General features: G+C 37.4%; 1 protein-coding gene and 1 pseudogene across 1 annotated transcript in view; one reads left to right on the top strand and one right to left on the bottom strand.

Annotated features, from left to right (window-relative positions):
• Window positions 1-23,265, top strand: part of Cwc27 (CWC27 spliceosome associated cyclophilin) — a 192,606-nt gene extending 169,341 nt beyond the window's left edge. Inside the window, exon 14 of the mRNA XM_070031387.1 lies at window positions 22,857-23,265. Within this exon, the coding sequence (XP_069887488.1) occupies window positions 22,857-23,019 (163 nt within the window). The 3' untranslated portion in view covers window positions 23,020-23,265. The remainder of the gene's footprint in view (window positions 1-22,856) is intronic.
• Window positions 17,925-22,774, bottom strand: LOC138832789 (cytochrome c, somatic pseudogene; annotated as a pseudogene).
• Window positions 23,266-26,651: the final 3,386 nt, after the last annotated feature.

Below are 26,651 nucleotides of genomic sequence, written 5' to 3'. Positions count from 1 at the left end.
AAGGCCTATTAATCCTGATCCACAAAGGGCATAGATAGGCGGATCAAAATCCAAGACTGGTCCTATACAAAAATAAGAGACCCAACCCGAGAAACAACTGAAGTGCAAAGTTTTGGGAATGGCTCATTAGCCTAGCAGGCATGAGGTTCTGAGTTCAAAATCTTCCAATACACACACACACACACACACACACACACACACGCGCGCACACACACACACGCACATTCGCGCACATGCACGGAAAAGAAACCAAATAAAAGTTCCCACGTAAATTTTCTCTGCCTCCCAACATAGCATATATATGTTTATAGGTTTGTTGGGGCATATCTGATAAGCTACTTGAATGTAAAATCTCATTTGAAATTACTCATTAAGTATATTTTAGCTAAGTATTTATTCAAATTAATACAATTATGAATGTAACTGTAGAAATCATATATCCTTGCTTTGTACTCTTTATGTTGACTTTTCTGCTTACAGTAGAAGGTGAAGTGGCCTAGGATGCCACCAGTTCATTCTTGGGCACATGTTTGCAGGAATATATTTCAGGTGCCCCTACCTTTATTCATCTTGTCTCATTAACCTTCACCAGAGCTACATGTAGGGTAGGGACCCTTTCTCACAACTCCATCAGATAATCAACATCATTCCCAGTCTATAAATGAGTACAGTTCAAAGAAATGAGGCTATTTGCCCAAACCACATGGAAACAAGTGGTGGGCTATCACACCAAGAATCATGAACTCCTGCTTCTACCAGCAGTGTGCCCAACAGGAAATGATCATCAATAGCACAAAGGAAAAATTCAGCTTGGCTTTGAGAGGCTTTTGATCTAAAACAACAGTATCCATCTTCTGCTAGTATGAGCACCCACTCTCGCCTGGGGGAACACTTTGTACATGCTTAAAACAAAAAATACACCCTTGGAAACAGTCACTCCTCTCTTCCACTGAGAGTTCTGAGATGAGAACCTGCTCTCTCACCCCACATTCTGAATTATCATGTCATAATCCAGGCAGCTGTCTAATCAGATGGCCTGTGTCCAAGTTCCTGCTGTGACCACTGCCTAAGGACCTGAGTGATCAGCCAAAACTGCAAGCTTCAGTTTCTTCACCTGTAAGGTTGCTAGCATCAAAAGCACTCTACACAGTGCCAAACTCTTAGCAAAAGCTCTGGAAATACTAAGTGTGTGCGAGGACAGGCATTTGTGTACCTGGGGCAGTACAGTGAGGATTGACAGATTACTCAAGCAGCACCAACAAAACATCTTAAATTAAATTGGTGAAAGGCTATTTAGACAGTTCTCTTAACCTAACGACCTGACAGAAAGGTACTACAGGAAGAAAGGGTACATGTTAATTTAAACCTAGAGAAAGGTATAAACTTGTTAGTAGTTTGATGATGCTATTTGATAATGTGCTAATAAAAAATAGCCTTTTAAAAAAAGTATATTCTTTAGCTGAATCCAGATTTTAAATACTGAAGCTAACTGAGTTTAACTAATGTAAATTTAGCCTTCAGAGAGAAGGGGCGGTGAAAGCAGAAGAGATTACCTTTTCTTTGATACAAGTATACAGTATGGATTGTGGACTCTCTCCAGAGTCTTTTTTTCCTTCCTTTCTTTCTTTTTCTTTTAATTTTAGTTGACAGGAACATCTTGGAACTGCAAAAAGCTGTGCTGCATGCTTAAGTCATTTACTTCTATTGGAAAGAATGTTTAAAGAGCAGAGATTCTGAGGATTGGCACAAAGTAGCCCCCCAAAAAAGAGGGAAAAAAAGTTACTTCATCATAGTTGTAACATGTAACCATGAATAACAACAAAGCAGTGCAGAGTGAAAGCTTGGGCTGTGAGCATGGGACAGTGGTAGAGCACATGTGTGCGGCCTGGGTTGGTTCCTCTGCACCAAACTACCACAGTATACAGGCTACCAAGAAATTACCAATGAAGAGTCTTACTCAAAGCAAAACAGAATAAATCAAAATCCTTAGGTGAACTTTAGTGAAAGAAGATGTATAGTATTTACTTATTGTCTTACTTCTTGATAGGTAATTTTAAATAACTTGTCAGTTTCTTTTTATAGAAAACACCTCTCTGGTGTTTTCAAATGACATGATTTGGGTTAATATATATTAGTATAGAAAACATGTAAAAAGGGAAAGATGGAGGGGGGGAAAAGCTCTAATTTCCTGTCCCACAGAGAGTCATCATAATGTTTTTATCTATCCCCCAGACATTGTGTACAAATGCTTTTCCCAGAAGTAGAAATATACCATGCTTCTTTTTCCCCTATTCTTTCTTTTTAGTCAAATATGCCTTTACATTATGTCGTTTGATGATTATATAATATTCTATCCTAAGCCTATAGTAATTAATGTGTGTCCTTTTATGAAAAAAATCTCATTTTTCATCAATACTAGAGCAGTAGTTAAAAGTTTAGTAAATTCATTGTTATTTCCTTAAACTAAGAGGAAATAAAACTGCTGAATACCATGCGATTTTTTTTGTTGCTTTGTATGTCCCTCCCCCATGGTATAACCCCTGTTTTCACTGTATTTGATATTGGTATAATTTGGGGAGAAGGGAAAAAACAAATTTTTTAAACAGGTTCCTTTTCGGGAAAAAAATGTAATTGCATCCTGATTTTAAAACGAGAGCACACAGTTATCTAGTCACTTTTTGAATTTTGATATTTGCATGCACTCATGTAAACCCATCAATCCAAGATAAAGAACATTTACATTACCCCAGGAATTCCTTCAGCTACTTTCCAACTGGTGCTCTCTACCAGGCACTAGTGCTTTCTGTGCAGACTCCGCAAACCTTTGATAACATTTTCACTACACTGCATTCCAGAAGGTTGAGTCATTGTTACCCATCCCAGCAGTAAAAAGTTGCTGGTTCTCCTCTCCCTAGGTATTATGTGAGTACACATGTACATTGTAGATGTAGTAATCACAGATACAGTCAGTCGACTATCTTTGACAACATCTCACTTAGAATGATCTGTACTTCTTTGTTTAATGATAAAGTTGAACTTTTGCAATGGATTAGCTGGCCATTTATATTTCTTTGTTGTGGATAGAGGTGGCTAATTGTCTAGTCTGTTATATATATAAGTTTTTTTATTTACAAAAGTTGCTAAATATTAAGGATATTACTTTTTGTTTAAGTTGTTTTTAACCAGCTTGTCATGGCCATATAATTATGGAGGTTTTTTTGTTTTGTTTTATGTGGAACATGGAGTTTGAAATACTTACAACAACATATGCTGATCCTTTTCTGTCTTTAAATTTTCAAGATTAGGTAAATATAGATACATCTTTTATGATATTTTTGTGGTTTTATTTTTAATTAACAACAAAAACTCACCTGGAATTTATTTAACTTATTAGGTCAAGGGGGGTTTTGGAGGGGTTTTCTTTTTGTTTTTTGTTTTTTTTTTTGTTTTTGTTTTTTTTTTTTTTTGTCGGTCGTGGGGCTTGAACTCTAGGCCTGGGCATTGTCCCTCAGCTCTTCAGCTCAAGGCGAGCTACAGCGCCACTACCTTTTTGTTTTTTTTCTAAATGGCACACCACCACAACTGAACACTTCTGTTTCCTCCCACTGATATTAAATGCACCTTTATTATAGAGAGAAGTCTTACTATGTTTTAGGTCTGTTTCATTACTTTATGTTGCTGGGGGTGGCCCCTATCCCTATGCAATTGTTCCACTGTTTAATTATTGTAGTGTATAATCCTGTGTAGTACCTGGTAAGCAAGTTGGACCTTTATTGTTCTACGTTTATATTATTACCTTCAAAGCTTAAATTAGTGAGTAATATGCTACTTTCTTATTCTCTTTTAGTTATCCACACCTGGAGAAAGCTTAGACAGTAGACCATAGAATCAATTTTTTTTTTTAAAGCCTCCTTTATTTAACAGGTGACCACTACCTGAATTGCAGTGGTGGTGCCAAGAAGGAAAATAATTCGTTTTCAGAAACTCTTCAAAGTAATGGAAAAGATCACATATGGAAAATAAGTAGCATGAGGAATTAAAGCTATTCATGTTCTGATAAAGGTATATAAGTGTTTTGTTTTGGGTTTTTTTTGTGTGTGTGTGTGTGTGTGTGTGTGTGTGTGTGTGTGTGTGTGTGTGTGTGTGTGTGTGTGTGTGTGTGTGTGTGTGTGTGTGTGTGTGTGTGTGTGTGTGTGTGTGTGTGTGTGTGTGTGTGTGTGTGTGTGTGTCTCTTCCTCAGAAGTTTTTCCATCTCTTTGGTATTCTAATGAAAGCACAAATGATTAACAAAGTCTCCAAGCAGGTGCCCTTAGGCCCTTCTGTTTTCTCTTATGTGAATCTTAAGGACATAGGATAGCCACACATAAATATCAGCCATAAAATTCTCTTCTAGACATGTTTGATGATCTGTCAGCTACTGTCATTTGAATTAGTCAGATCACTTCTCCTCTCTGGTTTTGTTTTTGTTGTGTATGTGTGTGGTACAGGATATTAAATCTGTCTGCTACTTGGGGCATACCTCCAGTCCTTTTCTCTGGTATTATGCAGTCAAGTTAAATGTAGGAGTAATGTGCAGTTCTTTATTTTTTATTTAAATGTTAATGTAAAGTTAAGGTACAGAGGGTTACAGTTATATAACTAAGGTAATGAGTACATTTTTTCTTTTTTTCTCTTTTTTTTTTTTTTTTTTTTGTCGGTTGTGGGGCTTGAACTCTGGGCTTGGGCACTGTCCCTGAGCTCTTAAACTCAAGGTGAGTGCTCTACCACTTGAGCCACAGCACCACTTCTGGTTTTCTAGTGGTTTATTGGAGATAAGAGTGTCATGGAGTTTCCTGCCCGGGCTGGCTTTGGACCATGACCCTCAGATCTCAGCCTCCTGAGTAGCTAAGATTACAGGCGTGAGCCACCGACGCCTGGCTGTACATTTCATTTTGAACAGTGTTCCCTCTCCCTCATTTTCTCCTACTTCCTCTCCCAACTCCCTTCCTCCCCAAGTTGTAAAATTTAATTCCAATATAGTGTCTCGCTAGTATCATTGTTGAATTGGTTTGCCCTTTGTCCCACTGTGTCTGTGATTCCCTTCCCTTCATCAAATCAGATGAACTTACAAGACAAAGGGTAGAGGGATGAAAAAAAAAAAAAAACAGTGGCAACAGGCAATAAAACAAAGGAAAAAATTAAAAAGAAATAACTGCAAACAGTGCAATTAAAAAAACCTCTTGTTTGCATTTCTTGGAGTTCATTTCAGTAAGCATCATTTTATATGGTCATATGCTATTGAGCCATTGTGATCCTCTACTAAGAATATCCTAGACACATGAAGCATATGTTTCTTTGGGTCTAGATTACTTCACTAATATAATCTTTTCCAGCTCTTTCCATTTCCTTACAACTGTCATTCTTTTTGATGGAAGCATAGAATTCCATTGTCTATATATACATTGTATACATATATACTTTTTTGATCCATTCATCTACTGAGAGGCATTCTATATCTTAGCTATGGTAAACAATGCTGTAGTGAATGTGGTTGTCCTTGTAGCGTTAGTGTAGCCTTGTTTGTGGTCATTTGGGTAAATGTGCATGAATGGGATTGCTGAGTCTATCTATGGAAGGTCTATGTTTAGTTTTTTGAAGAACCTCCATACTGCTTTCTAGAGTGGTTGAACAAGTTTATATTCCTATCAATAGTATAGTAGAGTTCTCCTTTGGCTATATCCCTGCCAGCATCTGTTACTATTAGTTTTCTTGATAAAGGCCATTCTAACTGAGGTGAGGTGGAATCTCAGTATTGTTTTGATTTGCATTTCTTTTATGGCCAGAGATGTTGAGCATTTCTTCATGTGTCTATTGGCCATTCTTCTTCAAAGAAGTCTTTCAGTCTTTAGTTCACTTATTATTGATGGGATTGTTTCTTTGAGGATTTGTTTCTGGAGAGTTCAATTTTTTGAGTTCTAATTGTATTTTAGATATGAATCCTTGTCTGATGTATAGCTAGTAAAGATCTTCTCCCAGTCTGTGGGCTTTCTATTTATCCTACTAGCTATGTCCTTTTCCATGCAGAAACTCTTGAGTTTAATGCAGTTCCATTTATCCAGCCTTTCTTTGATTTGTTGTGTTTCTGGATCTTAGGAAGTTTTGACCTGTGTCAAGGAACCCTGTGTTTCCCCTATCCCTTCCTGTAATATTTCCAGGGTATTTGGTCTTACATTGAGGTCTTTGATCCTTTTGGAATTGATTCTGGTGCAGGTGCTATATAAGGCTCTAACTTCAGCTTTCTTCTATAGCCAATTCTGCCAACACCATTTGTTGAAGAGCCTATCTCTTCAACCTGTGGTTTTGGGGTTTTTTTTGGCTGTTGTTTGGTTGGTTTTTTGCCAGTCCTGGAGCATGAACTCAGGGCCTGAGGACCATCCCTGAGCTGCTTTTTGCTCAAGGCTAGCACTATATCACTTGAACCACAGTGCCACTTCCAGCTTTTTCTGTTTATGTAGTACTGAGGAATCAAGCCCAGGGCTTTGTGCCTGCTAGGCGAGCACTCTATCACTGAGCCACATTCCCAGCCTTCATCCTGTGTTTTGGCTTCCCTATCAAAGATTAGGTGGCTATATATAGGTCTCTGGATTCCTTTCTAGGTCTTCGATTCTATTCCATTGGTCCTCAGGCCTGTTCATGTGCCAGTAACCAGGCTGTTTTATAACTATGGCTTTGTAATAAAAGTTTGAAGTTTGATATTAATATTCCTCCAGCACTGTTCTTCCTGCTAAGCATTGTTTTTGTTATTCAGTGTCTTCTGTTATTCCATATGAATTTTTGGATTGCTTCTTCTATATGATTGAAGAATGTTGTTGGTATTTTAATGGGTATTGCATTGAATTTGTAAATAGCTTCAGGCAGTATTGCCATGTTCACCATGTTAATCCTCCCAATCCAGGAGCATGTGAAGTTTTTCTACTTCCTTAAATCTGCTTTAATTTCCTTTTTCAAGTTTTAAGTTTAATCATAGAGGTCCATCTCATCTTTGGTTAAGTTAATTCCCAGGTTGTTGTTGTTGTTGTCGTTGTTGTTTTTCTTTTGAGGCTATGGCAAAAGGAGTTGCTTTCCTGGTTTCAGCCTCACTCTTCTCATTGTGGGCCTACAGAATACTATTGATTTTTGCTGTGTCCCAGAGGAGCTGGTATTTTATGTGTTCATTTTTGTTAAATACCATAAATATTTGATTTTCCATTCTGATCTCTTCAGTGACCCAATGGTGATTCAACAATGTGTTGTTCAGTCTCCATGAGTTAAAGAATTTTCTATGATGGCTTTTGGTGTTGAGCTCTAATTTTATTCCATTGTGGTCTGACAGAATACAGGGAACCATTTCAATATTTCTGAATTTCATGCAGTTCTTTATATGTAGCTAATTCATCTGACAATGATAAGTAAACGGTTGGATTCGAGCTGATATTTTAGTAGAAATAGGAGTTTCATTAAGCAGCTAACTTTTACATTTACAAACACCACTCTGTTTCAACCAACAAGCTAAGAGCTCTTACCATGTCCATTTTATATGGAAGATACTTGAGGCACAAAAAAAATTAATCTGGTCATAATCTCATAGCTAGGGAGTTGAAGTGCTCAGAAACAGTCATTCAGACAGAGCTCAATAGTTTGATTTTATTTGCATCCAAAATCTTTTCTTCTGTTTGTAATTCGTTATTGTTGTTGGTTGTTACTTGTAATTTCATCACATTCTCTGTTGTTTAAAAAGAAAAGTATTCCCAGCTTATAGGGTACAACGTAATGTGACAGTGTTTATGGCATTCCCACTTAGCAGTTTCCCTGAGTTTGCTTTCATGTTTTTCAATTTTCTAATGCAGCAGTTTTGTTACAAATGACTTTAGGGTTGTACTAACCTGGAAGCTAAAAATTGTCTAGCTTCTTTCAAGTCTTAAAAGATGTTAAATTTCATATTTCCATGATACTCAAAGTTCAGAAAGCTATTTAAAAGCTTGTTCAACTTGAACAAGAAGTTGCAGCATCATTTGCCTGCAATATTTCATAGGAATATAAATAGAAAATGGTATGAGCATACGAATTTAGAATCTGACTGGAAATTTTAGTAGCTGTGTGTTATTGGAGAAATTACATAACCCCTCTATCCTTTTTCTCTATCTCTTTTGAGATAGATCAGTTCGTGGATTAAATGAGAAACTCTTTTTAAAGACTTCGTAAGGTATCTAGAACAATCAGTGCCAATAAATATTTCATCATTCTCATCTTCTATGTTACCATTATTTTTAAGAATTGACTATAGTCAGTAGATCTGTAATGATGATGGTTGGAATTTATACCATTCCTATGATATTTGACTATTTAGGGATCTTTTTTTAGTTAATCCAAGATTGTTCACACTGGTTATCTTTCATTTAGTTTCTATCACAATTCTTAATATTCTGAGATAAGGTAAATTTGAGCTTTAATTTTATTGTGTTTGTTAATGATCAGTAATGCTTCCTTAATAAGTACTGTCTGTTCTACTAAAAGAAGTATGGGTCAGGTGCTGCTGGGTAGGTAATCCTAGCTACTCAGAAGGCTGAGATATGATCGTCATAGTTTGAAGCCAGCCCCAGGCAGAAAATTTCCTGGGATACTCCAATTAACCACTCAAAAGCTGGAAGTGGTATGGCTTAAGTGGTAGAGCACTAGCCTTGAACACAGAGAAGTTCAGGGATAGTGCCCAGTTCAAGCCACATAACTGACAAAAAAAAATTCTAATTTTTAAAGTGTGGGAGCTGAAGAAAGACGCTGATAGGATCACCCACTGTAAATTCAATTTAAATGTAAAGCAGAAGTGTCTCATCACTGTAGAGCATAGAATTATAAGCTCAGTGAAATGTAAATGTTTTTATTCCATTCTTCTCTCTTGGCCAACTTCTCTAAGGTAGTGATAAAAATGAAGCAAGAGAGAAGATGATTATAGACCAAGTTCCCTGGTTAGTGTTCATTTTATACAAGACTATAAATAATCCTGCAAAAGACCGATGTGGTTCTTTATAAATAGGTCCTCCTCAGAGTTGCTGACCCTGGATGGTGATTATTTTAATTCTAAGCTCTCTGTCCAGTCTCTGAAGTCACCTCTTTTTCTGCTCTTTTTCTTCTGGATGAAGAAAGCTCTTCTCCGTGATTTCTTACAATTTGCCCTGAAATAAATTTCTGTCACATTAAGGAAGTTTGTTTTTTGTTCACAAGCCTGATTTGAGAGAGGTGGCCAGCCAGCCATGCACTCCAGCTGCTCACCAGGCCATTTTGATTGGAAATTCTGTCTTCCCTATGTGGAGCTATTAGTCCAGTGGCCATAGATTACATCGTACTGGCTGAGCAGTTGGTTAAACCCCAAGGCAGGTGTAAGAATGCATATTGCAGATCTATTCTGGAAAGCCTCTTAAATCTTTCCACCTGTGTCCTGCTGCGTGTTAAGCAGTTAGATAGGCATGAAAGCCAGGAAACTGCATTCCCCTGTTGCCAGAGATATTTTAAAAATTACATATTTCACATTTAGCCCAACAATACTCAGTGTTTACTAAAGACACTCTATAATGTAATCTTTTTAACTAGGGGAAACAAAAGGCATTTTTAGAGTTGGCTTTTCAAAACCCCAAACTGAGGGGGCAATATTAACATTCCTTCAAAATTCGGAACAAAGGAGAGTTTTTTCCATGTTAGTAATGAACAATAAAAGAAAATCCACTGATTTTCTTCTTTGTTTTCTTTTTCCAAAAGTCTGTGTCTATTTTTCATACTTTCTTGGCTTTCCAAATGTTCTATTTTCTTCTACTTATGTTTGTTTGTTGAAGTGTTTTAAAATTTTGTTCCTGTTTTTCTCCTGTCAGTGTTTAGATCTCTCTTCTTAGTTTTGTTTTTGTCTGTTAGCTATTGTTTCTGCCTGCATTTTTCTATTTCCTTTAAGTGAATATTTCTGTTGCTCATTTTAAGTCTTTTTTCATCTTCACTTCTCTTCCTGATTTCTTTCTCTTATACCTCTTTGGTTCCTCAGTCCTCACTACCTTGTGCACCCTGTTCCACTGGACTTGAACTCTTTTTTCTTTAAACATACTTTAATCTCTGGAGTCGTTCCTGTTTTGTCTACCTGTCCCTGCCTCTTCATATGAGTTATTGTCATCTCTGCCATCTAGTTTATGTTAAAAGAAAAAAAAGTTCACACTTCTTTTCTTCATATGTGCTGGTGCTTAACCCCTCTGATTTCTTAATTACTAAAAAAGCTTTAAATATTTGTGAGAGCTAGGATTTGTAGTCTATGATGGAGAAAAGCCCTAAATTTAAATCTTGTAGGGTTTTTACCTGAAAAGTACATTTTGATTATCAAAATGAAGAAATGAAAGTATCTCATTGGTGTTTGTAAACATTCTGGAAAGCATAAGAAAATGTCAAATTTTCTAAACAGCCACAAAATGTAGTGACTAAAGTGAACTGAGAATCATAGAAGAAAAAGTAGTTGCCATGTTTGGGGTTAGTAAAATCACTATTATTTATATGGCTAAGGATCAATAATTCACTCAAACTGAATCTGAAAGTTTATTTTTATATTAATTTGCTTTTGTAACATAGCTATTTATAGCAAGTACCAAATGTCTGTTAGCATAGTTTTATCAAATCTCCAGAGACTATTATGGTCTTTGTTTGTCATTAGCAGCATAAGTATCTGTATCAGTATTAGTTATATTTGGGTATCTGCATTTTCAATACTGTCAACTGGAAAGCTGACTTCAGTGTGGTAGCTAATTCTCTGCCTTTCAGTAGCTTCCCATCAGTTGCTGAAGAATCTATTTCACCAAATGATAATGATCAAGAAACAATCAGAATCTTCATGTAAATGAAGACTATTGCAACTTTTTATTAAGATCAAAAAGTAGTATGTTTCTAGTATAGTATAGTTAATTTTTTATTAAAATCAAATTACTTTAAAATTATTGTTTTTTCTTCCTTTTTTCTGAGTCAGTCCTGGAGCTTCAACTCAGGACTTTGGCGCAGTCCCAGAGCTTTTGTGCTTAAAGCTAGAACTACTTAAGCCACAGCTCCACTTCTCACCTTTTGGTGGTTCATTAGAGGTGAGTTTCCTGCACTTTCCTGCCTAGGCTGGCTTTGAACCATGACCCTCAGATCTCAGCCTCCTGAGTGTCTAGGATGACAGGCATGAGCCACCCATGCCTGGCACAAAATTATTCTTTAAACTTAATAGAATCCAAATAAGAATACCAGTAGAAGAAGAGAGAGAAAGGATAAAAGCAAAAGTAATCACATTTTTAATACAAAGAATAAGGGAGCCAGGTACTAGTGGCTCAGACCTGTAATCCTAGCTTCTTTGTATACTGAGATCCAGAGAACTGTGATTCAGTGCCAGCCTAGGCAGAAAAGCTCTCAAGACCCTATCTCCAAAATACCCAACAAATTTCTGGCTGGAGCATGACTCAAGAGGTTAAGCCCCAGCAGAGGAACAGGCTGAGCAAGTATGAGGCGCTGAGTTCAAACCCTGGTAGCAACAAGTGATGATGATGACGACGAAGACAACGACGACAATAATAAGGGACTAGAGGTATAGCTCAGTGATAGTGCATACTTGCCTAGTATATGTGAAGCCCTGAGTTCCATCTTCTAGAACCCCCAAAAGAAAGTAGAGAAGGGGGGGGTGGTAAGAGAGGAGGGAATGAAGAATAAAGAAGGATAATTCTTTACTCCTTAGGTTTAGATTGTACTGAGTGATTTTTTTTCCTTCCGATGGGTACAACATGGAAAGAAGAAAACAAATAAATAAATGTGAATGTATATGGGAAAATCTGGGAAGTGCTACTTTAGCAAGGTAATTGAATTACTCTCAGTCATTATGAATCATGTTAATAGTATGAACCCTTGATGCGATGTTATAAATGCTGTTTTGTATCTGTGATCTTTCTCTTGTAAGCTAAGTCTTCCAAGAAAAATACCAAATTCCAGTGATATGGTGGCCTAATAAATGCTTGATCAGTGCTCCCCTAAACCATAAAATTGATCAAAAACAAGGAAATAGAATGTGCCGACTAAATGAAAGTAGATCTCATTCTGAGGAATGAGATCTTGGAAGAGAAAAAGACAGTTGGGTAAAAGCTAAGTCTGAATGTTCTGGGCTGCAGTCACAAGATACCACAGGCTAGGTGGCTTTAACAGACATTATTTTCTCACCATATTAGACTCTAGGTAGTTAAAAAGAAGATGCTGGTAAGGCCAATTTCTGCAGATAGCTACCTTCTCACAGTACCCTCATAGAGCCTTTTTTCCATGCCCCTGTGTTTCTCATGACTCTTCTCTTCTTACAAGGACATGAGTCCTTTTAGAGGAGAGTTTAGTCTTAGTTACCTCATTTAACCTTAATTGATTCTATAAAGGCAGCCCCAGGAGAAAGCCTGTACCAGCTCCTTTCACTGCTTGATCTTGTTCTCTAAGCCATCCTGATCTTTAATCCATTCAGTCTATAGCATTAGGTTTTGGCTCAATGTGAGTAAATCACAAAGTACAATGTAAGTCAAAATGATGGAAAATATCCAGGGACCCTTTGCTATTTGCAAAGGTACCATTTTGCAAGAAAGGTGGCTTTTCATCACTTCAGTTAGCCATATGAAGTAAATAGGGTGCATCTTTACACAGACAAGAAAACAGAACCCTGAGAAGCAATGTAACTGTCCTACAGTCACTCAGTGACTAACCTGTAACTGAAACTCAAGTGTGACTTCATCCCACAGTTTTCTAGAGAAAATGTTACAGAAATTCAAAGGTAGGGGCATATCATAAGGCCCAGGGCAGACAGAAGAGATTTTGCGGAAGTAGAAATTGAATGGGGCTTGGAAAGGACCAAAAACATATACCATGGAAAGGAGGTAACACAGCATTCTGGAGAAGTGACGTGGACAGAAGTGTGCTGCAGCCCATCTCTGATATAGAACAGTGTGGTCCTTTTAAAGAACTAAAACATGGGTAACACTTGAAAATTGTTTTGTCTTGCTCGATTTTTTTTATTTAAAAACAAAATTAGATGGTTTTGTGTTTCAAAGTACAAATCTTCTTTGAAGCCATGTCCACCAAAAATCTTAAACCAGATCATTTAAGTTTGTAATTCACAGTCTCATAGAATGACAGACATAAGTAATAACCAAGAACTATTTAGTTGGGTTTTTTTTAAGAATTCAAACTTAATAAAGAAATGAGAAACTGTCAACACAATACACAAATTATGTGTATGACAAATTTTGTACATGCCATTCTCAGAGTGGTGAGGAAGAGAAGGCTGTCAGAGCTAAGCAGACGCAAGGCAAACAGTTATCTTTAAGCAGTTTCCCAGGCCCATTTGAGAAAGGGAAGTGTTGGAATTTCATAGCATAAATTCAGCGTTGGTGAAAACGCCTTGCTTCAGCTTTTTGAGTAGTAGCCTTTTCTCTATTATTTTGGATTTTGATTTTTTTTTTTTGAAACTTAAAAGGTTGTACAAAGAAGTTACAGTTGGTAGGTGCTGGTGGCTCATGCCTGTAATCCTAGCTAGTCAGGAGGCTGAGATCTGAGGATCACAGTTCAAAGCCAGCCTGGCCAGGAAAGTCCATGAGACCCTTATCTCCAGTTAACCACCAGAAAACTTGAAGTGGCGCTGTGACTCAAGTGGTAGAGTGTTCTTCTTGAGCTAAAGAGCTCAGGGTCAGAGCCCAGGCCCAGAGTTCAAGGCCTACCACCAATCGGGGGGAAAAAAAAGAAGAAGAAGAAGAAGAAGAAGAAGAAGAAGAAGAAGAAGAAGAAGAAGAAGAAGAAGAAGAAGAAGAAGAAGAAGAAGAAGAAGAAGAAATTATAATTTAACATGTCTATCTAAATGTCCAGTGCTTCTTGATCAGTCACCCCTTTCATCATTCTCCCCATCTCTCTTCTATCCCCTGCAAAACTAGAAGTTTATAAACATAATTGCTAAATAAATTGAAATTATGTACTACTACTACCAAGGAGAAATGGGAACAAAATCCAGGGTTCTAGCCAAAGATTTTGGAGATAACCAACTTCTCAGAAATATGTATGTATTCATAAGCATTTATTGAGAGCATTCTTCTTGCCAACTATTGCTGACCAATGTTGGTACAAAAGCCAATTAAACAGAACATCCATTCTTCAGAGTCCACATAACCTAGTAAGGGCAGCAGCAGTTACACTACAGTGTGAGGAAGACAAAACTAGAGCTGTGGGCAGGGTTTTCTGGGAGCCCAGAAGGCTTGATGCTGCTAGAGAAAGGGTAGGCCAGGATAGGAATCAGGGTGTTCTCTTCATTAAGGGAAGGAAGATGAAAAGTGTATTGGGTGGGGAGAGGCAGAAAGAGGCAAGAAAATGCAGGATTTCTTCAGGAAACTGAAAGAATTTGGAATGTCTGGAGCATACTATGTAATGGGGATGGGTTGTGGGGAGATGATGTAGAAGATCAATGAGGGGAGCAAAGGCCAAATTACAAAAGCCACATAAGAAATTTAAGTTTCCTTATGTAGACATTGCACCGAAGGATTTAAACCAGAAAGGTTTTCATGGTTAGATTCACAGCTTTTTTGAAAAAAAAAAAAAATATATATATATATATGCATGTATATATGGAGAAAAAAAGACCTGGAGATCATCATTGATCGCAAGGCAATCTGTAATAATTCAGTGCATGAAAGGAGATTGCCAGACACATTCCCCTATAGCAGCAGGCCCTGAGCCTTCGATTCTACCCCTGTTGGATTTCCAGCTGAATGGAGTCTTACCCGGCATGCACATTTTAGAAAGAGCAAGGAGAAAGTGAGACTGAGATTCCAGAAAGCAGTTATTTAAGGCAATAAAAGGACACAAATGTATAGAGGAAAAAAAGAACCTTAGGAAGGATGAATAGGGGGGTGAATATGATCATAGTGCATTTCATACATACATAGAAATACCACAAGGAAACTCCTTGTGTAATTAATATACATTTTAATTAAGTACATAAAAAAGAACATTCACGATGTCAGATTGCTTTGTTTTATTATCACTTGGTTTTTTTCAAGTAAGCTTTTTTCCAAACATGTACCCATATTGCTCAAGACATTTTTTGGAACTTCTCAGCCTGGGTGCCATACAACTAATCACTTGCGTCCCTTTATAGCTACAGTTTTAAATTTTTGTGCCGTATATTAAGCACTACCCAATCTGATTTTTATTAATCTCCCTTTCTAGATCTAGTACTGGGTTAATTTCCAACTTATTCCTGAATGAAGTTAAATCCATTTTCATAAGATGAAAGTTTGCAGACATTCAAGAAAGCACCTGGTCAACATCTTACCAGCTGTGTGTTTCTCCCCCTTCAGTCTTGGGCTGATAGTCGAGGGAGCAGCTCTGTGGGTGTAAAAAACTGCTGTAGTACTGGAAGATCCCTAGCACTGCAAAAAGAAAGAAATGGGAATGATTCCTACCTACTCTATCAAATTCACAAGGAAAAGCTATTTGCAGTGGTGTGTCAGTGGACACTCTCATTATTGTCTCTTGCTTTGTAGGCGGTTCCAAAATATGCATTTGCCATCTCCTTCTGTCCATTCACTTCAGGAGTGCAGGGCCAGGGTCATATCTTACTTTGTATCACTAGTACTTAGCATTAGCTGTACACTTAAAAGTCCTGAAATGTTTGCTGAGTGAATAGAGTTCTAGTACTCAGAAATGAGTAATGTCCTCGGTACTAATTAGTTGGAAAAATAGATTCAATAATGGCCACTAAGTGTCTTCATGTATGTGAGTTAGGTTATTACTAAGAAGCAACTATTTTACATCTCTGAAAGGGCAAAACCAAGTGATAATGAAACAAAGCAATCTGACATTGTGAATATTCTTTTTTATGTACTTAATTAAAATGTATATTAATTACACAAGGAGTTTCCTTGTGGTATTTCTATGTATGTATGTAATGCACTATGAGCAAATTCACCCCTCTATTATTCATCCCTCCTAACGTTCTTAAACTTTAGTTCTGTGATATTTACTTTGCACTTTAAAATAATCAGGAATTGCCAGGTGTCGGTGGCTCACACCTCTAATCCTAGCTACTCAGGAGGCCGAGATCTGAGGATCATGGTTCAAAGCCAGCCCCGGCAGGAATGTCCATGAGACATTTATCTCCAATTAACCACCAGAAAAGTGGAAGTGGTAGAGTACTCACCTTGAGCTGAAGAGCTCAGGGACAGCACCCAGGCCCAGAGTTCAAGCCCGATGACCACCAAAATAATAACAATAACAATAATAATCAGAAATTGTTTTTATTAGTAATGGTGGGACCCCAACCTAGGACTATCAAATCAATATCTCTCAAGGTAGAAGCCCAGAACTAGTGGTTTTGAAGCTATTCATATGGTTTTTAACATTCAGCCTTTATTTGATACAAAGGTTCTAGATCTATACATTGACATGCTGATTTATTTAATGTCCTTTCATTCACTGTCATGAGTTTAGTGCAGGAGCAACTGTCAGCCTTGCTGGGACATGAGACAATGGAGTTGAGATGTGTCAGGGAGTATTTCATTAAAATAAAGGCAATCCCTGTTCACAAAAGGTGATCAGGTGTAGCTTAGCAAACTTAGCCAAGCAGGCTTGGCTAGTACAGAGGAGCTAAAGGCTTCGTTCCCATCACAAATCACTGTGCTCGGCTCTGAGCATCCCACTGCAAACAACTAGCAGTCTTTCCCCAGGCAATTATGAAATGGCAAGAATTGGTGAGAGAAACAAAGTAAGTGTTGGTGAGATAGGGAGCAGTTAGGTGTTACAGAGCTTTAAGCATCACAGTGAAGTATTCAGTTCTCTTTTTTTTTCATTTAATATTTATCTGTAATTATCTTAAGTCTTATGGCCACATAATTTACAAATTATCTCTCTACCTGAAACCTTTTCTCTAAGAAGTTGGCAAAAAGCACCACTATCAATCACATATACACAGTAGTTCCACAATTTTGTTTCTGAACAGCTGCATAAAGAAAATCCAGAATTATAACTTGGTCTGTCTTAGTAAAGAATTCAAAAATAAAGTCCGTATTCTATCTTATCAGTCACTTTTAAAAGCATCTGTACTGATAGACAACTATAAAATGTGGCAAGTGTTAAATATTCTTTGTTTGACATTTATACATAAGCCACACTAAAATGCCTTTCAATAAAGTAAAAGGCAGATCTCAGAGAAAGGGCATTCTAATTAAATTGGTATAGTCAGGACCAAAAATATAGACACTGTTCCTCATCTTCAGCCATTGCCTTTAACAGGTTAGCTTTGCTTGATTCTAGACAGTAAAGGGATTTCCTCAGTATTTAAAGATGTTCTCATAATTCGCCATATAGATCTGAATATAAAACCAATCTTTTTTTGTTTTGTTTTGTTTTTTGTTTTTTGATCCGGTCATGGGGCCTGAACTCTGGGCTTGGGTGCTGTCCCTCAGCTCTTCAGCTCAAAGCTAGTGCTCTACCACTTGAGCCATAGCACCACTTCCGGCTTTTTTCTTTTTGCGTATGTGGTGCTGAGGAATCGAACCCAGGGCCTTAGGCATGCAAGGCAAGTGCTCTGCCACTGAGCCAACTTCCCAGCCCTATAAAACCAATCTTTAACAGATTTGGAGATGGTATTATTCCCTACCTTGCTGAAAAATTGAACATTAGTAAGTCTAATCATATGACAGAAGGGGGAAAAAAGTGACAGTATTTTTTTAAGATCATATTCACTTAGCCACAAGCCAGTTTTACTTAAATCAGGACTGTCCAAAAATATTCTGCCAGCCATTCATGATCTGAAATCTGATATTAGAAATCAATTGAATTATGGTACACATTAAAAAGCCATGAGACATTTGTTTAGCAGTAAATAACTAAGGCAGTGGCTATTCCTCATCTGTAGCTTTTCTGAGATAAGCTATCAAATCTGCCCATTCTCCCTTCTTCTTAATGCCAGCGAAGATCATTTTTGTCCCAGGGATGTACTTTTTGGGATTCTCCAAATACGCCATCAGTGTATCCTCTCCCCAAGTGATGCCTTTGTTTTTGCTGGCATCTGTGTAAGTGAATCCAGATGCTTGACCAGTCTTCCGACCAAACAAACCGTGGATATTAGGCCCAGTCTTGTGTTTGCCTCCCTTTTCAACAGTGTGGCACTGGGCACACTTCTGAACAAAAATCTTCTTGCCTTTCTCAACATCACCATTTTCAGTTCGTTCTTTCCTCGTTATCACAGGAAGGATAACAGCTCCGCAGGCAGACGTCCCGCACTCTCTTCAGTTGTTCTTGACCAAAAGGATGATATAAAAGAAAGGTGCAATAAAGAATACTTCCGAGTATACCGAAGAGTTTGTGGATAGAGAATCAGTACAGATGTAGAACATTTAAAGTACCTGCAACAACATATCTTTTCTCTTTTTTAATTAATGTCTATTGTCTCAGTATGCTATTCCCACACATGAATATAAATGTACTTTGCTCTAAGTCCCCCCATTACATTTGCTTTTTTTTCCCTTCCCCCTTTTTAAACCATTTAAATAGACTTCATTCATCTTTCCGCTCCATTCTTTCACTAGTTCCCACCCCCAAAAAGCCCTCCCTCCCTCTCCATTTTATACTTATGTCATTCTGTTATTATTTTTAAGGTCTAGTGTCTGTATGGGAGAAAATCTGATATTTTTTCCTCAGTCCTGCTTATAAAATAAACATCAAAATAAATGTTTCTTTCGAAAACAAAAAAATGACTTAGAAATGGGAATGATCTTTTACAAAATTATTTTTATTTTATTTTTATTGTAAAGGTGCTGTACAGAGGTGTTACAATTACATATGTAAGGTTGAACTTGTTACCCCCTCTCTCATTTTTCTCCTGCTTTCCTACTCCACAAATCCCCACCCCAGAGTTGTACAGATCATTTCCAGCATACTGTCTTGTGCATATCTCTGTTGTATTGGTTGCCTTTTATCTCTCCATTCTGTTGTTCCCCTCCCCTTCCATTTATATCAGATCATCTTAAATAATCTAAATGTATTTCAACTTTAGAACTCTATGTTGTGATACTTACTATAAGTTTGAGAATCATTCCTTAGGGATACTAAGTACTATCTATATCTTAATCTAGTTCATAACTGTGTGGAAACCTTAAAAACTAGGTATACAAGGAATAATCACTTACGTTTTAATTTTTCACAATTCCATTTTAAAAATTCCTAACACAACCTCTGTATATATAAGCTTCTATATTTCTGTAGTTCACGAAAATCAGTGTTCTTATTTAAGAATCTGAGCCTGTGTGAAAATTTGTATTAGTCACAACCAGATTTTTGTCTTTGCTTTCAAGCGGTCATGTTCTGAAATGTTCATGTTACTGATTGGTGCATAATTAATTCCAAAAGAATTCATTGCTCTTCTTTGGCCAGTTCTTTGCCCAGCCAAAGAGTGGCTTTGCAGTTTCTAGGCCATGGGAGAAGGTAAACTCCCAACCCTCGTGTACTTGAGTAAGTCTGTGTTCCCGTCTACATGAATATCCTCGCTGGAGTCTATGACGCACGGGTATGCTTGCAGTTTGTACAGTCTGTGATTTATGGAGGCACATAGGTCAGGAGTTTATTATGCTGAAAATCATAATAACTATTTTGTTTTCCTTTTGAAAATGAAGTGACCGAAGCCTGTTGAAAGATAAATGGGTGAAGCATTTTTGATTATGCTTTTATTTCTCTTAAAGATTAAATATTATTGCAGAATAACCAGCCATGCTAAGTATTATGGTATTAAATCTAAAGTAGTTTGTAAGCTGATAGCCCCTTCTTTCCTCTGGGTTTAGGTTTGTTATTAATCAAAATGTTGGACTTGTTTAGTGCAGTGGTGTATGAAACAAACAGTTGAAACAGGCAGCTCCTTTAATTTATGGCTTTCTATTTTTTCACATTTGTAAGAAAATCTGTTTCTCCTTGTCGACTTTGTGCTGCTGTTCACGTGTCTAGATTTTATTTCCTACACCAGAGCCAAGACTTGCAAGATTATCTCGTGGCATAAAAAGAGGAAGGTGTTCTTTTGTGATTTTAAATTGACAAAGTCTGGTAAAATCATTTTTGAAACGTGGACCATTTCTACCTGAAATTGATACTACAAAAGAAAAAAAACCTGTATTTTGGGATAAAGAATGGGATCATTTTTAAAATAGAATGACGTATATGTGGAAATGTGTTAATAACTTAGTTGGATGGGAAGAAAATATCCATGTAGGAGTACGGAATAAAGTTGTTCTAAAGGGCAGCATGTGATTCTAGCTACTTCCTCCTGTTGACTTAGGTATCAACATAACCACTAAGTATGTGGCAAGCTACTAAGACCTTGTTGGAATGCAGTGTAGGGGCTGAATCCTGATATGTGGCAAAGAACCCTTAAATGAACAGTCTTGACATTCTTCTTAATTTGTTTCCCTTCAGTAATAATATACCTAGAATTTCTAGAATGCGCTTTATGGGGAACACTATAGATTATAAGAAATATTGAAGAACAGACCAACATTCTGTGTGTATACACATGTGGGCACACATGCACATACACGCACCGATCTTTAGGACTGGAAGTCAAGGCCTGACTACTGCCCCTTTTTCTTCCAAAGCTGGTACTTTACTATTTGAGCCACACCACCAATTCCAGCTTGTAATGATTACTTGGATATAAAAGTCTATGGACTTTCCTACCCAGTCTGGCTCTGTAAGCCTCTAGCAGCCAGAAAGACCAACTTTTGATGAAAAATTAAAACACTAACTCGATTATTCAAATCATAATGAGCAATGTTATTAGGCTAGCTCTCACCAAGCAAAGCAGTTGCAAATCTTATGTAAAGTTCTTAGAAGCACAAGCATTCAAAAGTGATTGTTGCTGATTGGCTGGCTTTCAGAAGCACTTCACTGGGTGAGTCTGCCACTTGGTTGGCCAACTTCCAAAAACATGTGGCTCTTGCTGGTTAGTTGGCTTTCAGCAATATATGTTCTGAGGTGGTATCACTGATCATTTAAACCTAAGTGAGTCTTCATTAATTGGCTCAGTCTAGTAGATGTTTCCTGCTGATTCCATTGGTTATTTGTTACTATGACTATAGATCATTCAACCTTTTTTTGGAGTTAGAAATTACTTACTTTGCGAGGCTAATTCTTAAAACACTGTAGAAAATTGAAATCACAAGAAAATCAGACTCTGGAATCTATCTGTATGTGCAGTGGCTACATGATGCATTTTCTAAGTGTTTACTAAAGCAACTATAGCATAAAAAGTAGCAGTCACCTATCACATGGGTCTCTACTGAGATTTTATGCAACCTGATACAAATAGCATATTATTAATTAAAACGTACAGTAATATGAATATGATTTGCATCATTTGTGAATTCAAGTTGATTCTAGGTCATCTATCACTGGTACTCATGAGCTTTCTCAGTGGAATAGAAGAGGTAGAGAGCGCTTCCACTTACCCTGAGGAGTAGCAGCTACAATGCTCAGAAATGGCAAGTCTTTCTCTCCCAAGAGCATTAGGATTCTTCAAAATCTGAATATATTGACAGTTTTCCCCTCAAATAAATGTCACTCCTTGTTTTAGCTATTGAGGAGAAAGCAAAGAGTGAGTGTTCTCTACTAGGACTTACTGCCAGATCTCTGCTTATATATAGATACAGGGCATAAGAAATTAATAGCCTATTTAAGTTTCATCTGAAAGTTGCAGTGGTATATACAGAGTATTTAGTCCTATAGGCAATTTAGCTCTATCTGCTGTGATGAAGCAAAGAATGAATAAGACACCTTAATTTTTTGATTTAACTAAGTGGTAGAGAAACCTTAACAACATTGTTTTGTTGTATAAAACTGAATTTTTCTCCTTCCAAATTCATCCAGTCACCTTGAAGTCTGATCTTTTTGACTCCTCTGTTTATTCCTCACACCTCCTAATGGGGGCTCAGTTAATCACTTACACATTCCCTGATGCCAAGGACAGACAGCTTATGACCACTTTAGATTCAAGCACATGTTGATACCTTAAGACTAGTAAGTGTTTGCTGGAATAGGAACGCAGGATGGTTAGATTTATAGTAATCAACAGTATGAGGAGAAAATCAGTCCATGCCGTGGAGTTAAGCCAAAACTTTAGTTTCTTTTTATATGAAAACAAAACCACTTTTAATCCAGCAACTGTCCAGAAAAGTTTGGTGACACCATTTCAATATTACTTTCATTTTTTTAACTCTCACTATAATATACATTATAAATATACATATAAGTGTCTGTATATATACACACAACAAATAAATTTGTGGCACTGGGGATCATGGTAGGCAAGTGCTCTACCACTGAGCACCATCCCAAACCTGACTATTTTGAGTTTTCTTCATGTAATCCTTGTTTTTGACCCATTGAACTACTTAAAACATAAACCATCAGATAAGTGTGGTTTATTGTCTGGCGTTTTGTCCTTCAACCTGGTGAGGAGAATTTACTCTCTGAGCACAATTTGAGGATCACTTGAACTCTCATTCCCCCCCACCAGGAAGGAACCTCAAGTGAAGGCAAGACAGAGATTTCACTACTAGAAATACAACCAATCAGAACAACCCCCAGGCACATTCTTTAAACTACAGTGTTTTCTGAGAGGTTGATTTCCGTGTGGGACAAGACCCATAAGCAGCAACTCCATCGTGGTGTTTGGTGTTCGGTGTTCTTTACCATTATGGCTCATTTTGCCAGTGACAGTGGGATATGAAATTTCTATGTTCAGTGCTCATGCAAAGATCACTGAAGCATTTCTCTTCCATCCTTAGGATGTCACATGTACTCCAGTTTGAGGATAAAAGCAGAAAAGTTAAAGATGCAAGCATGCAAGATTCAGATACATTTGAAATCTATGATCCTCGGAATCCAGTGAATAAAAGAAGAAGGGAAGAAAGCAAGAAGTTAATGAGAGAGAAAAAAGAAAGAAGATAACCAGAACATGCTAGAATATGCCAGCAATAAATGGCCTTCCAATGGCCATTGTTCCCCACAGCATCACATCACGTAGGGGTGTGAAAAGTAGTTTTGAACCTGTTGTCTCGTTATAAAAGACAATGACTATGTTTTTTAAGTTCTGGAATGATGTAAGCAAATGCCTTTGGTTACTGGTTCGTGCTTTTTTCCTAACTGACCTTTTATAGTGCTAAATCTGAAATAAAATCTGTTTCCTTCAGCTTATATGTTAAGCATTTGCACATTGCACAAGCCTGATTGTGCTCATTTTTCTTGAAATATGTGAGGCTTCTTTTTCAAGATGTTTTTATAAGAATTTCTTGCAGAGAGACTATTTAAGGGAAATCTCTCTAGCACTAACTTCGGGATATAATTAAAAAAGTATCAAATAAAAATACAAGTATTGATGGTTTTATTGTGCATCTAAATATGTAAAAATAACCAAACTAGTAAGACTTCATAGCCTCATGCTTTAAGTTATAAGGAAATCTGAGTAAATGTTCACCCTTCCTCTAGGCAGTGCCTGCACTTTATGGATACCTTCAGGATGCTTTGCCTCTCTACTTACTGTGAGCTAGGTCCACTACACACCACAGCCTGATGCTGGACACCTGTCATTCCGTCCTCCTCTGCACAGCTCATACTTAGGTCTCGTGCTGCCATTGGAACTTGTTAAGAATTTAACCTTTGATGTCAATCGTTCACACTGAGTATTTATATTATTTATATTATTTATTTTTAGCTAGCCTATTCTAGACTCTAAATGCTAAAATTATACCACAAGACTAATTTTAGTCACCTAATAAAATTTCACCAGCCACTTTTTGAATAGTGCCTGTCTTTCAACATTTAATCTTAAAACATAATAATAATAACCCAGTAGACTTTTCTCTAGACTTTTCTCTATATTCTCAAAATATAACCGCAACAATACTACTGCAGAGGTAGCACTTAGAGACCTATGAGAAGTGCACACGCACAGTCAAGGAGGAAAAGCTTCCCTAACAGAAGAACATTCTTTTATTTTTTCTTTTTTTTTGTCAGGGGTGGGGCTTGAACTCTGGGCCTGAGTTCTTCAGCTCAAGCCTAGCGCTCTGCCACTTGAGCCATAGCGCTACTTCTGGCTTTTTCTGCTTACGTGGTGCTAAGGAATCAAACCCAGGGCCTCATGCATGCAAAGCAAAACACACTACCACTGAGCCACTTTCCTAGTCCCAGAAGAACATTCTTTGGTCAAGGGTATATGAGTGGCTATACTCCCCTGCTAAAACTTCTTACATTCTCAAATATGTGTGTATATTCACTAATCCAAAATTCTTAATCCTAGGTTTATAAAGAAATTTCACATTGTTCAAGGAGACGTTGATAACATGCATACACTGAAGCATCATTAAGAGGATGGATAAGTAAGTTACTGTATATCCATAGAATAAAATGCAAAGGTAAGTATCAATACACAGAATATAGCTCGGTAGTAGAGCATTTACTTTGCACATCCCAGGCCCTGAATTTGAGCCTCAGCATTTTGTGAAGAATAAATAACAAAACTATACGTAATCTGTCTCTAAAAATGTGAAAAATGGAAATAAGCTATCTAAAACTTTAAAACGTAATGCATTTAAATATTGTTTATGGGTATATACATATATAACAGAAGTATGGTAAAACAGAAAATCTGTGGTCCCCTCTGAGAAGGAGAAAGGAGTGTCCAGGAGGCTTCATGTGGGCTTAAGCTAGATGATCAGTGCTTAAGTCCCATTCTTCATACATTTTTGAATGTCAAGTATTTCATCATTTGTTTATGTCCTTATCTAGAAAACCAGAGGTGAGAAGACAGAAAGGGTTGTCCATATTAACAGGAACTTTTTTTTGCTTCAGGAAAAAGTAAGCTTCAAAGAGGAGAGGGAGATGATAGAAATATGCTGGGGAAATGTCAACCAACTCCAATGCACATTAATCAGTCTCAGAGCCACCCAACAAGCACTTGGAAGTGTGCCCTATCTTCCCCTTAACACAAAGGCCGTATTATCAGTTTTACTTCAGCTATTCACAAGTGGCAACTTTGATTTCTAAACACATTCTTTACTGGTCATTTTTTAAAAAATGGCTGCTGAGGCTATGTGAATGTGCCATGTTTCCCTGACATTCCTCCTCAAATGTGACCACTTTACCAACCCAGTATTAACACAAGAACAGAGGGTCCCACATACCTTCTTGGCACAGGTCACAATAATAATCTCAGTTTTAAAAGATAATTGAAGCCAGGCACTGGTAACTCACCTGGAATTGAAGCTATGCAGGAGGCTGAGATCCAGAGAATTGTGATTCAGAGGCAGCCCAGGAAGAAAAGTCCAAGAGATTCTATGTCTAAAGTAATCAGCAAAAGCTAAGCTGGAAGTGTGGCTCAAGCCATAGAATATCAATCAGCCAAGCAAGCTGAGCAAATGCAAGGTCCTCAATTCAGACTTAAGTACTTGCAAAAAAAAAGATAATTTGATATGATATAAATCTCAGTCTGATTAAGTGTTCTTCATCCTGCTTCATCTCCAAGGAAAGTCCCATCCCACAGATATTAGGATGAAAATTCACTGTGAGTTTAACTGAATAATAACTATTTTGGCAAATATACAGACATAATTAAATTCTGTTGAATATTCTATTAAATGTACTCATAATAAAGCCTTTGGACATAGAAACATGTTTGAGGCACATGAATAACTAGCAACAAGATTACAATGAGATATAAATTAAAATACCAGACATAAAATAGCAAAAATGAAGTAAAAACTTTTAGATTTCATAAATTTTATATTTGGTCTTTTTTTGTGTGTCTTGCTCAAGGACATTATTCTGAGATAACAATGTCGTTATTCTTGTTCATTATTCTTTTCCAAAATTTTTATTTTATTGTAAAGATGCGATACAGAGGAGTTATAGTTACATGAGTAAGGTAATAAGTACATTTTTTTCTGAGCATTGTTACCCGTTCCCTTGTTGTTCTACCACTATCCCTTTCCCCTCCCACCTCCCTCACTCCCCACCCCCACCCTGGAAGTTGTAAAGTTCATTTCTAATATACTGTCTTGTGGGTATCATTGTTGCAGTGGGTCATCCTGTGTCCTTATTGCCAATCACAAGACTGGAGCCCAGATAAAAACAACTGGTAGCTTTTGGTGTGTGTGTGTGTGTGTGTGTGTGTGTGTGTGTGTGTGTGTGTGTGTGTGTGTGTGTGTGTGTGTGTGTGTGTGTGTGTGTGTGTGTGTGTGTGTGTGTGTGTGTGTGTGTGTGTGTGTGTGTGTGTGTGTGTGTGTGTGTGTGTGTGTGTGTGTGTGTGTGTCTGGAGTTTGAACTCATGATCTCATGCTTGGTAGGCAGATGAATCCACAACCCCGTGATTAAGATGGAATCTGGCAAAGTTTTTTTTGTTTTTTTTGTTTTTTTTTGTTTTTTACTTTTTGTCCTTCTTTTCTTCCCCTATGTCTTCCCTCCCCAACCCTGCTGCTTCCTGGGGGGTGGGGGGGGGGGGTTGGCCTTGATCTGTAATCACCCAATCTCCACCTCTCAAGTAGATAGGATTACTGGATTAAGCCACCATTGAGACTCACTGTTTG

This window comes from Dipodomys merriami, unplaced genomic scaffold (assembly GCF_024711535.1).
Source record: "Dipodomys merriami isolate MVZ:Mamm:240054 unplaced genomic scaffold, mDipMer1.0.p SCAF_20, whole genome shotgun sequence".
Taxonomy (NCBI): domain Eukaryota; kingdom Metazoa; phylum Chordata; class Mammalia; order Rodentia; family Heteromyidae; genus Dipodomys; species Dipodomys merriami.
Note: the sequence above shows the minus strand (reverse complement) of the source record. Positions and strands in the feature narration are given on the sequence as shown.